At 37.3% G+C, this 13,594-nt stretch overlaps 1 protein-coding gene across 1 annotated transcript in view; it reads left to right on the top strand.

The window, feature by feature from the left end:
- Window positions 1-11,090, top strand: part of DCN (decorin) — a 42,775-nt gene extending 31,685 nt beyond the window's left edge. The window contains exons 4-8 of the mRNA XM_060777332.2: window positions 2,331-2,544; window positions 3,327-3,440; window positions 5,249-5,342; window positions 8,896-9,034; window positions 9,708-11,090. Coding sequence (XP_060633315.2) covers window positions 2,331-2,544; window positions 3,327-3,440; window positions 5,249-5,342; window positions 8,896-9,034; window positions 9,708-9,902 — 756 coding nt within the window. The 3' untranslated portion in view covers window positions 9,903-11,090. The remainder of the gene's footprint in view (window positions 1-2,330; window positions 2,545-3,326; window positions 3,441-5,248; window positions 5,343-8,895; window positions 9,035-9,707) is intronic.
- The last annotated feature ends 2,504 nt before the right edge of the window (window positions 11,091-13,594 follow it).

Raw genomic sequence — 13,594 nt, 5'->3', positions numbered from 1 at the left:
CTTTATTTGTATTTCCATAATTTATTTTTAATTAGTATTTTAATATGAATATGAAGTCAATACACAATTATTTATGTATTTATCTGCCTCTCCTTGTGGTCCATGGTATGGTATAATATGGAATATAGTATTTTATTAGACCTATTTTTTATAGTAGCTTTCAAACAACTAGAAATTACATCTATGTAGCATCTACCAATACCACTTAACTGAAAGTCTACTCTGCTACCCTACTTTGATTGCTAATGTCCTTTTCATTCACCTTTCTGTTTTGCATGACATGAATGCAATACATATGGTATTCCATATTATGTTATGGTTAAAATTGTGGAACCTTGATGAAAACAGTGTGTGTATCTATGCAGAAAGAGGGACATAGAAAAAGAAGAAATTGAATGGTTAACACCTGTAGTGAATTGATTAGTTGGGTATCTCAGCGCAAATGTAGACAGTTGCTATAAGAGAAAGACTCTTTTAAAATCTCCCTTTGAAGTTTATGTGTGACTCTGTGTTAGTCATGTTGCTGCTCTACTTCATGTTGGTGCCCCATGGTCAGAGAAGGGAGCAATTCATTCCACATCAGTGGAAGAAATGCCCACCTCAGCTTGAAGCATGGTCCACTAGTGTGAAAGAATGCTGCCCTATGTCAGGGAGGGATGGGCAATTAAAATTCCCATGAAGCAATCTGTGTGCCAGATGGACACTAGCAAAACTCATCTTTTAAAAACTGTGAATAGTCTTTGAATCCTTTCTTGTAGCAAATTGACTACTTTGTTGCTTCCTTTGAGAAAAAAAATCCCTGTTATTGAAAATGAACTCTACTATTATCTGATATCAATCAGGACATGGCTTCCTATGTTATTTGGGATCATTTTTATTTGACATTCAAATTATGTTTTTTTCACTATATGTGGATTACTCTGAGAATTGGGGGGAGTTAAAAGAATTGAAATATAACAATTATGTTTTATAATTATTATATACCAGCTTGGGGACCCAGTGGTGCCCAGGTTATTTGAGAAAGGTCAATTGTTGGCTGGGTTCAGTGGGTGCAGGTGAACTACAGCTTCCATATGCAAGTCCTATTGTCCATGGTCCATCCTCCTCCAAACTGCACCACGATGTAGAATGGGTCGTGGGGGCCTGAATGCCAAGTTTGGTCTTGATCAGTCATTAGTATGCGCCACAGTGGGGCTCACAGTGGTTTCAGGAAGTGAGTGAAGGACTGCATCTCTCATTATCTATTGTCCGTCATCCCCCAAACCTCATCAGGACATAAAGAGCATCATGGGGTGGTTTGTGTGGCAAGATTGGTCCAGGTCTGTGATTTGTGGGGGCCACAGTGATCTGTTGGAAGTGAATAATGTGAAGGTACTGCAAATACCATCATCTATGGTTCATCCTTCCCCAAAGTTTACCAGTGTGTGAGGTGGGTCATGGGGGGGGGGGGGGGTTGTGCCAAGTTTGGTCCAAGTCTGTCATTCGTGGATGTCATTGTGGGCTCAGGAATTGAGTGAAGGTACTGCAAATCCCATCTTCCATGTTCCATCCTCCCCCTAATTGCACCAGGTTCTAAAGTGGGTAATGGGGGCTCTGTGTGCCACGTTTGGTGTTGATCCATTATTGGTGAGTGTCACAGTGGTTTGTGGGACCTCAAGTGATTTAAAGTATTGCAAATCCCATCATCCATGGTCCATCCTCCCCCAAACTGCACCAGGACATAAAGTGGGTCATGGGGGTTATGTGAGCCAAATTTGGCCCAGGTCCAACACTCGTGCAGATCACAGTGGCCTGTGGAAGTGGCATCTAATCAGAAAGTTGCCATATACCCACAAGCATACAAACATACATACAAACACTGAATTTTATTGTATAGATAACTACAGATTTGTTTAAGATGAATTATTATGGATTGTATGTAGTTAGTCTTAAATTTAACCTAGCCAGAACACTTTGGTTCACATTTGTCATGGTAAATACCAAACTTCAGTGTCTGATAGAGTTCTTTCTTATGCCCAATTGCCAGTAGCAAAGATGTCTATGTTTCCATGTATGACAGTGAATGATGCAGTCTTAATGGGACTGAAGCCAGGTGAAGACCTAACATATTTCTTCCTTAAACGTACAATCCCCATACTGGCAAAGATGAAAGATCACTTGATAAAACTGGCACAGTTGCCTTGTGATGACACCCCCCCCCCCAAATCGAAAGGACAGTGCAAACTAAGCCATATAGAATTAATCTTCCAGCACCTGTGTTCTCCCTCTGTCACATATTCAGGTGACATTACCAACATGTTCACATTTTACTGTTTCCTGGTTTTTTTCAGGCACTGATCCTTGTTAACAACAAAATCAGCAAAATCAGCCCTAGTGCTTTTGCTCCACTCAAGAAATTGGAGAGACTTTACCTTTCCAAAAACAACTTGAAGGAACTACCAGAAAATATGCCTAAAAGTTTGCAGGAGCTGCGGGCTCATGAAAATGATATCAACAAACTACGGAAAGCTGTCTTCAGTGGACTAAATAATATGATTGTTGTAGGTATGTGTCACTGAGTTCAAGGAAAGTACATAAAAGGGGAATGTTAGCAAAAAAAAATGGCTAAATTCAAAATGTCAGTGTAATTTGACAAAATCCAGATGATGGAAGAGCATCTTAATTAAACAGATGATATAAACACACCCGAGAGATGATACAAGAATGGGTGGTTGAGTGTAAATATGAAGGAAATGTGATTGTGTTTGTCATGGTTCATGCAGAGGTCAGTAAAGTACTGAACTACCCATACATAGAAAGTGATGGATTCTTATATGGTCAACGATCATTATATCTGATAGCATGTGACCCATTTTTTCTTAGCAGTAATTGAGGATTATAGGGGGATAATAGATAACATATGAAATGCAAGAAGTGGAATTAATCCCATAGTGTATTTTGAAACACTGTATTTTCTTCTCAAATACATTGGTAGGAACTTTAGCTTCCTAGCTTCCCTTGTTTTTGTTTTCTTAGTGGAATGAAATTTCACAACACATGGTGGACCAAAGAATAAAATTAAGTAAAAGAAACCTTCAAAAAGTTTGTATTGACTGAATACTTCTGACTGAACATATTATTTGTGTTAAGTGATTTTTGCAGATATATCTTAACAACAATTTAGTTGATAGTTCTTGCTATAAAACTGAAAACTTCGCAAAGCGCAGTGCATGGAATGCAATTACACACAATTTGGTACAAGAGAGATACAAATCTGTTGTTAACAACCATCATAATTGCTAACTACTGTATATATTCATCTTCTTATTTGTTTTTTCATTTTTTAGAACTGGGTACTAACCCAATAAAAAGTACAGGTATCGAAAATGGAGCCTTTCAGGGAATGAAGAGACTCTCCTACATTCGTATTTCAGACACTAATATAACTAGTATCCCCAAAGGTAAGGACACTGTTTTGGTTACTGTATCCAATTTTATTCTCATTTCCCCATCCGTATCTACATAATATGAGTCAAGAGCTCCTAGATGCTTGAAACCTTCTTTTCTTGGACTAGAACTTCTTCAATCCACTCTGGCTAGAGCATTCTGCAATCCGTAGTCTTAAAAAAAAGAATAGAAAACCTTTTCAAACTCTAGTTCAATTATTTTTCCCATGAAAAGAAATAGCTACTCACATCTTATCAAGAAAGGAGCTATGCAGTTAAAATTACCTCTAAAATGAGATTACCCAATTTAAAATGGAGGATCAAATGTAAGATTTAGAATACCAACTTCCTATAAAAACAGCACGTCTCTGCTTTTTAGATCTGCAAGAATGACAGTGAGAGACATACTTGGGCTAAATGAGTCAGTTTGTGGGTGATTGGACTCAGTTGCATCAATGACTCATGGGTCCTTATCTGAGCCTTGTCCTAAATTTCAAAAAGTCCTGGGATACTCTTCAGCTTCCCCAAAGTTTGAGAGTTCATCCATGTTTTGGGTCAGTATAAACAGTCATGCTGATTCCATTTTCTCCAGGCTTGGGCAGCCTGGGGACAGGGGGTGGCATTTACCTTGCCCCATCTTTGGGAACAAATATGGTAGTGTTTATTGCTCAGCATCTGGAGTGACACTAGCCAGAGCGACTAGGTAATCAGAGAAGGAAGGGGAGAAAGGAGGGAGTGATTATTCCTTCCCTTCCCTTCCCTTCCCTTCCCTTCCCTTCCCTTCCCTTCCCTTCCCTTCCATCTCTTTGTTTCTCTTCTCTTCTCTCTCGCATTACTCTGGCCATAGTCATTACAAGTACTGAGCTGATCAGTGCCATTTTTGTGCCTAGTGGGCACTGGAAAGCCCAGAACAATGATAGAAAGGTAAGAGTGGTGATCCAACAGTGCTGAACTGGTTCCAGTACCACTGCATCATGCAGACACCATTCAGCCACTGAGCGGGCTTGGTGGTGTGCAGGGCCTCCAAACCAGTTCAACTCCTGACTGTGCAGGCCATAGGAATCCTGATGCAAAGTACCCCACTGCAGATCAGCATTGCCATTTTTGGCATGTGTAGATGCCTCATAACCTCATCTTCCCCAGCATTCTATCCCTATAGAAATGGCTACTGGATTTTATTTGAATATACTTCTAACATGGCTGTGGTTTGATATGAACTAGGAGGGGATACTAAATCATGCTTTATACCCATATGGAAGGTGACTTGGGGTAAATTCTTTTCCAAAGAGTTCCTTAGTAGCCAGGGCAGCAATGACATTTCCATATGCATAAGACAGATATACCAGTTACCTAAACAGACACTCAAAGAAGCAACAAATAATTTTATCCATTTTATTCCCATTGCAAAAAGTCTTCAAAAACTCCACTACTTTTGAAACAGTTCTGTGTTTAGAACTTATCTGTGCAAAATTCATACACTCACAGCATATTTTGCTCTTTGCAAAATGCTGTTTTTTTGTGCAAAAAGCCCGTGCATAATTTTTGTGCAGAATAAGTCCTGAACTGTGAAGATTCTCATTCATCCAAGATTCTTCTCATCAGTTTTTATTCCACTCAATCTAGGATTCATCTTAACAGGATTTCCCCTTGCTCATGGTTGTCAAATATTCTTTCTATCTATACAAAACAGTACAGATAACATTTGTCAGCTGTGAATGGGTCAATCTTAGGTTTGTTTTCTTTAGTATGTGTTACAGGAAGAGAGACAGTCCTGTCTTGTCATGTTCAATGAAAAAGGTTCTTTGTGATATCTTTTATTGCAGGCCTGCCTTCATCTCTGACAGAACTTCATCTTGATGGCAACAAGATCAACAAAGTTGATGCGGAGAGTCTAAATGGGCTTGACAATTTGGCTAAGTAAATTTCCTTTTACATAGTTTTTCAGCATTGTGTACAACTGGTAACCAACAACATTCTCTATAGGCTCAGCTCATTCTTTAATGAGCTTCAGGATCTTGATCCAAAATCAGGGTCAATTTGGCAAGGAAAATAGCTGAAAAATAACAGTATTAAGCATCTTGCAGAAAGCATATAAGTCTTCTTCCTAATTAATCACATTTCTAGCTTATATTCTTTAAGTTTTCATGACCAAGTAAAATCTATTACATTAAGAAACAACCATATTTTTATTTAAGTTTCTCTGCAGTTACTCAATTAAGGACTAGGTTGAGACTGAGTATATATTCATTAGAACTGTATATATGCACAAAACATGACAATAAAGAAATAAAGCACATCCATGTCATTGTTACAACAGTTTTTCCACAGATGTGATCATTATTTTTTTCTGCTCTATTCAAAGCAATCTCCTTCACCCTTACTCTAGTATTCTGGTTGAATAGGTCCCTCTAGCTGCAGCAAAAAGTACAGATATTAAAACTGGATCTGATACTACTAATTTTAAATATAATATAGGGTACTAAAACAAATGATTTAATTGGTTACAGACAAAAACAACAAAAGGTAAAACAAATCATTATTACATAATGGTATAAATTGGATACTAATGGAGATAGCGGTTTACGTGCATTTTCATTCAATATCTGGGACACATCTTGAGTAATGCAAGGATAATGCAGCCAATAGATTGAGGATAGATGGTTTTAAATAATACCATGATCTAATTGGATTAAATTTAAGATGTTGAAAGCCCAGTGGCAATGAGTTTTTAAAGTTTTCTATATTCCTTAACACACTTTAAGAAACATATTTTCAGCAATGGAGATGAATAAAGTTCAGCTGGCACCTTGTGGTTTTGTTTTAAGCTTAATTAACTTTATTCCCCAATCTATTTAATTTGCTGATAAAGCATTTTCCAAAGTAAACTAGTAAGGGATTGAGCCTCCAGCCAAAGTTTGAGCCTTGCACCTGAGGCACCCCACATAATGATCACCTGAAGAGCTGAAGATGAGGGACAGTTTGTCCAGCATCAGCGCTCAAGTCAGTATGGGCATGCTAGAGTTTCCCAGGGTAGGTGCTGCTAAATATACTACACCTTCCTTCCTTCCTTCCTTCCTTCCTTCCTTCCTTCCTTCCTTCCTTCTTGGCAGGTGGTGGGCAGCTAGGCATAAACATTGCCACATATGCTTACATTACTAGTTTGTATTAGAAGGCTAATGGATGTTTTCCATACATACCAAATTAAGCATTGGCCTATAGAATGGAACAGAAAATAATATTTTAAAATACACATTTTAAAATTGACATTTCTAGGCTACTTTGGGTGGGGAGGCAGTGTTCTTCTTAAAATGTAGTTATAAGTTTTATTTTGTAATTATTTCTTTTAAACAAAATAGTTATATCCTGCTCAATGTCAAATATCTCAGGGCAGTATATGGTAATAATTAAATTGAAGCAATGTTAAGTTTTAAATTGATATGTGCTAATTTACAATTCACAAAGCATGATTAATCATATGACATGTTAAATCAAATTAAAGCAATGTATTGTCGAAGGCTTTCATGGCCAGAATCACTAGGTTGTTGAGTATCTATGGTAAGTCAGGGTATCGTGTGGCAGACATCCTCAGAGGTTATGAGGTCTGTGGAATGTCCAGGATGTAGAGGATGCCTGCCATAGATGCAGACGAACTGTCAGAAGAGAATGCTTCTGGAACATGGCCATACAGAAAACTCACAAAAACCCAAATTAAAACAATTAGTTGTTACTATTTGTACTATTTGCTTTTGATTCTTAATTTGAGAGTGACTTCTGATTGCAGGTAAATATCCTGTCCACTGGTTACAAAGTACCCTGACTTATCATATATACTCATGTACACATCAACCTCATGGCAGGTTAAGGGCAAGCTTTGGGGCCAAAATTATGGATTTTGATATGGCCCACAGATACATCAAGGGACCTGTAGATAAGTTGAGGGTTATTCTACAGGAAGAGGAAAGCACCAATGACACCTCAGGTGGTCAGTTGCCCCTGGTCTGCTGACATTTTCCTGCCCAAGAATTTAAAGAGGCCAGAAGTGGCACCATGACAGAGAGAGTCAAGGGGTCAGGGCTCACTTTAGATTCTTGTGGGTGGATCCAGCTCTTGCCTTTTGCCACTCTACTTAGAGAAAGGGAAGATTCATTTTTGCATAAGAGTTAAGGTAAAGAATTTATATTAATCTGTGGATATGATAAGCTGACCTGGGTTTTGGGGGTTGTTTTTTTGGCTAAAATGTATAGACTTGAGTATAGACCTGAGTACATAAAGTATTTGGGGAGTGGCAAGCTCTGCCAATCAAGGGTACCTAGGGCTTTTATTTTCTTAGGAAAAGCTTTGGAAGTTATCTATTTCAAGCATAAATTTCAGAAAGAGCTTGGCAGTAGACATTGCCAATCTTTAGGCATTGAAAAGGATTGAAATCTGCCAATTTATAAGAAAAGTGTGCATTGCTCAGCCCTTGGGTTCAAATTCACACAGTTTAGTTGTGTGCTGCTGGTATTGCTGTTGAGTTATGTTTTGCTGTATTGTGTTTCTGAGGCTTTGGCCTGTGTAAGCCGCATCGAGTCCTTCGGGAGATGCTAGCGGGGTACAAATAAAGTTAATAAATAAATAATAATAATAATAATAATAATAATAATAATAGGTAAATCTGAGAGGTTCAAAGTTTTACAATACCCAGTTACTAATCTGATGGATGGGCTACATTATTATTGATCATATATAGGCAGTCCCCAAGTTACGAACAAGAGAGATTCTGTAGGTTTGTTCTTAAGTTGAATTTGCATGTAAGTTGGAAAAGCTACATTTTAAAGTGTAACTCAAGCCATATATATATATATAGAGAGAGAGAGAGAGAGAGAGAGAGCACTCTGGATAGTGTAGGGAAGAGGTAATATTCCTGTGGTGTTTTGTTTTGCTCTCTGTGCCCCTGTTCAGAAGATTTCACCTCACTTTCTTCTCTTTGAGAATTTGATTTTGAAAAAAAAATGGCTTGTTGTGGAAACAAGGATTGGTGGTAAAGCTTCAGTGGATGCAACTTTTCATCATGGCAATTCTTTCAGGAGTGAATTTCCCTTCCTAGCAGTACATTTATCTCACTTTCTGTTGTCTCACTCCCATTCTTAACTGAGTCATTTGTAAGATGTTTGTAACTTGAAGATTGCTTGTATAATGTGAAATTACTTATATAATAAGTTTATGTGGCAACAGCAAAAAGATGGGAAATTTAATTTTAGGATTACATGTCCCTAAATCTCACAACAGCATAGTAAATGTCCATGTAAGAGGACTGTGAAAGAATAGTGAATAAAATGCACAATCATATCTTGTGACAGTTAAAGAATACATAATATAGAATAATTACAGGGATAATAAAACTTACTTAAGTAGTTGTTAATAATTAAATTTATGGATATAAAAGCAATCTATATCATTACAACTTCTAAAATTATTTTTCTCCTTGTAGACTTGGCCTCAGTTTCAATGACATTTCTAGTGTGGATAATGGGACTTTAACCAATGTGCCACATTTGAGAGAACTGCATTTAGACAACAATGATCTTTCCAAAGTACCTCCTGGACTAGGAGAGCATAAATACATACAGGTAAAGTATGCCATAAGGACTTGAATGAAAAGTATACATTAGATATGTTTAACTCCAACAGTATAAACTATTGATTTGTGGAATGGTGGGTTGACTTATTTTCATATTGAATAAATTTTCTTTTGATTATGTTAAAAATTGTACATTGAGGGATGAAATGATCTTGCCAAATCAACATTTGCAAGGCTTGCAAAATTGACTATTTTCTTTTAATTAAGCACAACTGAAGCCAAAAAACATTGCAAACATATACCCCAAAAGACATTTGGAGATGGATATATTTTGTATATGATTGTATATGGAGTGTGTGAATAGGTCTCTTGGAAGCTAATGCTGCCCCCAGCCTTCCACAATTACTCAAACTTACTCAATTACAACCTTACACAATTACTCAATTCACGTTTTGTGAATGTCCAGTTTGGGTTGGGATTCAAACATCTGGAATATAACTATGGCCCCTTTCACACAGCTGAATAAAATCCCACAATATCTGCTTTGAACTGGGATATAGGGCAGTGTTGACTCAGATAACTCAGTTCAAAGCAGATATTGTGGGTTATTCTGCTTTGATAATCTGGGTTACATGGCTGTGTTGAACAGCCCTATGGATGTCTTTGTTTACTGCAACAAAGTAAATTAATAGTTTCATTTCTGAAATGTTTGTAACTTTCAGGTGGTTTATCTGCACAACAACAAAATTGCTGCTGTTGGACCCAATGATTTTTGTCCTCCTGGATACAATACCAAGAAAGCTTCTTATTCGGGAGTGAGTCTGTTCAGTAACCCTGTGCAGTATTGGGAAATCCAGCCATCTTCTTTCAGATGTATCTATGAACGATCTGTAATACAACTTGGAAATTACAAATAAATGCACAAATAGATTTTGGCTATAAAAATCTGTTGCCTGTTAAAATTGTTCCATGAAGAAAATACTGGAGATTTAAGTGCAGAGTGGATATTATTATGTGTGTAGACAACCTAAAAGATAATTTCAAAACAAATTGCTGCGTCTAATTTGTTTTTATTTGATTGCCAGCATGTGGTATAGTTCTGTGGTATCTCAATTAGTTAAGCAAGAAAGGTTTTCAATATTCCACTACACATGAGATTTAGGGTAAATATCTGTCAAGCTTTACATAATGACAAAATATATAGATAATGTTTTCTAAAGCAGCACAAAGATATCACTTGGGGAGGGGAACAGATTAAACTTACAATGTATGTATATTGTTTTATTTTGGGGGAAATTAATCAACTGAAGCCTTAATGAAGTCCCATTGATCTAATTACCACTTACACCATGTTTAAAGCCATATATGCAAGGATGTACCTTATATATAGCATAAGCAATACAAAAATGTTGCTTTTGTTAGTATTTTGGTTAAAATAATATTTTCTTTTTGAAATATGTTTAATTCATCCCAGATAATTCTGTGAAACATCAGGTAAATATTATATTGTCATATCCCTGGATACTATCCTTTCTGCGTTGCAATAGTTAATTTCTAAAGGAACAATTTATCTGTCCTTGACTACATAACTATTTCTGTTGATCATAATCACCAAGCAATATTATCGTACAATTTCCAGTTTTAGAAGATCTGAGAAAAAAACCCTGAATAGATTATGACCAATGAAATTATTAAGCAGAAATCGGTTAATTCTCTAAAATACAGAAGTGCATATTCATCTGCATTTAGGTTTAAACAGCATTTTGAAATACAATATAGATAAATACACTAATAATAGTTCATCAATGTCTGGAATGACATCTGGGCACAAGAGAACATCAGCTGGCTGGAACTAGCAAAGCATATTTAGAAGTCTTTTTTTTTAAGCCATTCAAAGTAAAACTTCTATATGCCCTTCTATAACTGGCTTTAGTAGCAAGCATATTAAAAGAAGGCTGCATATTTTGGGGGATCACTTTCTTCAAATTTAACAATATATTTTCCACGTGTCACCTTAAAAATAAGTCTAGATACCTCTTCATTGTCCAAAAATACATTTTCAATGTATGTATGTTTTTATATTAAACAGTACTGGCAAACTCCAATATCTATGTGTGTTTTCTATAAACTGTACCATCTATAACAATGTCAACATACTAATATATATTGAAATAAACTAATACACACTGATCAAGATTAAACAATTTTTCACTGCCCTGGTGTCCATGGAGCAAATAATGACTACCTTAGCTTGGATCCAACCTATTATATATAGGAGCATTCCAACAGACAATAGGTTTTTAAAATAAAAAATCTCAAGAAAAGGAAATGGCTATGGTACAGTGTTACCAAAGCACATTTGGAGAAGGATAATTTAGATGTTAGAGCTGGACCATAAGGAAGGCTGAGCGATGGAAGATAGACACTTTTGAACTGTGGTATTGAAGGAAAATTCTGAGAGTGCCTTGGACTTCAAGAAGATCAAACTAGGTCATACTCCAGGAAATAATGCCCGGCTGCTCAGTGGAGGGAAGGATATTAGAGGGAAAGATGAAGTACTTTGGCCACATCATGAGAAAACAGGAAACTTGTAGAAGATAATGATGCTGGGGAAAATTGAAGGAAAAAGGAAGAGGGGCTGACCAAGGGCAAAGTGGATGGATGCTATCCTTGAAGTAACTAGCTTGACTTTAAAGGAGGTGGCGATGGCCGACAGGGAGCTCTTTCATGGGGTGATCCATGAGGTCACGAAGAGTTGGAAGTGACTGAATGAATAAACAACAACAGATGTCTTTCCCAGGGCACTGCCTCAGTAATTGTCAAGATGATGACTCCCACAAGATAAGGCCTAATGGGATAGTTTCAATTTCCGGAAATGAATGTCACAGTATTATATATCACTTCATGTGTGTAAATTAATGTTTTCTCCAAAAATGGTAGTCAGAATTCAAGTTTTGATGGAAAGAAGAAAAAAACCCTCAAAACACATCAAAATGTTAATTTGAGGGGGAGGGAAATAAACAAGATGATCTACACAGTACTGGTGAACAGAAAGCTTAAAATGTTACAGTTTAAGATGTAGAGATACAGATCTGGGGAGTATCCCAGCTACACTTTAGAAAGTGATTTGCAGGATTCAAGAGTTTATCATAAAAAATCCTGAAAGTAACCAAAGAAAAAATGGTGCCATAGGGTGACAAAACACCACTTTAACTGCTATGGCTACTTGTTGTGGAATCATTGGAGCTAGAGATTGGTAAGGCAGGGATATTCTTTGGCATCAGCACACTTAAAGGCTCCCAGAACTCTATAGCACTTAAAGTAGTGTCAAACTGCATTAATTCTGCAGAGTTTTTGCACCCATAGTTTGGTTTAGCATAAAAAGGATGAAAAGGGTGGAGTGGGGAAATTTAGTAGCAGCTTTGCAACTAATTTGAGCATGGGCTTTCATGGATTTCAATCCGCCTCTGGGGATGCATGATGGATTACAATATTTGGCCAGGCAAGGCTGGGTCAAGCCCTAAGGGTTGATCCTGAGAAGTGGACAAGCGGAACCTGGTCACTGAAGAAGAACCAGATGTAGAAATGATGGCATTAAGCTGCTAAACTTGTAATAGTTGTCCAGATTCAACAGTAGCCAGTCAAAGGTCCTCCTTTGGCTTTTAGATACTCTTACAAGGGTCTGTCTCCTCCCTTGCTGGCACTTGAAACTCTATTTTTCCATCTTGTTTTGAGGAGTTTCAGTGGCAGAAATCTGCTGTTCTGAGATTCTGGCAGTTTCCCCATCCTCTTCTGCTCCTGATGCTTTTATGTCTCCATGCCCACTTCCCTGGAGAAGCTGCATTTGAGATCCTGAGATGTTGTTAGGTAACTAACTACCTGGTAGTTTCTCTACACACTATTCTGCAGATGAAGAGCAGCAGTGATGATCCATGACACCCTGTTACATATGCCCACATATACATGCATTTATTTGTTTAACACATTTGTACCCCATCCTTTTCACCCCTAGAGGGGGACTCAGGGTGGCTTCACAACAGGCAGCCATTAGATGCCAACACATAAATGATAAACTATTGACACATAAATGATAAACTATTACAGTTAAAAACAGCAGTTAAATATCAATTATTAAAACATCCATTTAAAAGTTTTGCCAGTTCAGCATCCATTGCCAGTCACAAAAAATCACTCTCATTCTAGTTGCTGCATCTTCTCAAATGCCTGGTCCCTGTACATGTCCCAAACACTATAATATATGACTTCATCACACACAATAAAATCAGTGCTTCTATACATTTAAGAAATGTCAACCCATTGTGTTCTTCACACGACACAAGCTTCTACTGTGGGGGTGAGGTATTTTGCAGTTTCTAAAGTGTTTGTTTTTCCAGTGATTCCTAAGTCGATTGGCAAGTGACTTATTTTTAAATTCTCTGCATAGAGACTGGCCAAATAGCCAATCTCCCAGTGTAATGTTGCCTGCTTTTGTTGCCTGCTTGTAAAAAAATAATGATGCTGTGTGTTGAAGGAGCTGAAAAGCCCATTTGCCCAGATTGGCAATGCAGAGGCTTGGGGAAAGGGCTAATTTAAAACCACTTCCTATGAT

The sequence above is a fragment of the Anolis sagrei genome, chromosome 5 (assembly GCF_037176765.1).
Source record: "Anolis sagrei isolate rAnoSag1 chromosome 5, rAnoSag1.mat, whole genome shotgun sequence".
Taxonomy (NCBI): Eukaryota; Metazoa; Chordata; class Lepidosauria; order Squamata; family Dactyloidae; genus Anolis; species Anolis sagrei.
The sequence above is the reverse complement of the archived record's forward strand: the minus strand, read 5'-3'. Positions and strand labels throughout refer to the sequence as shown.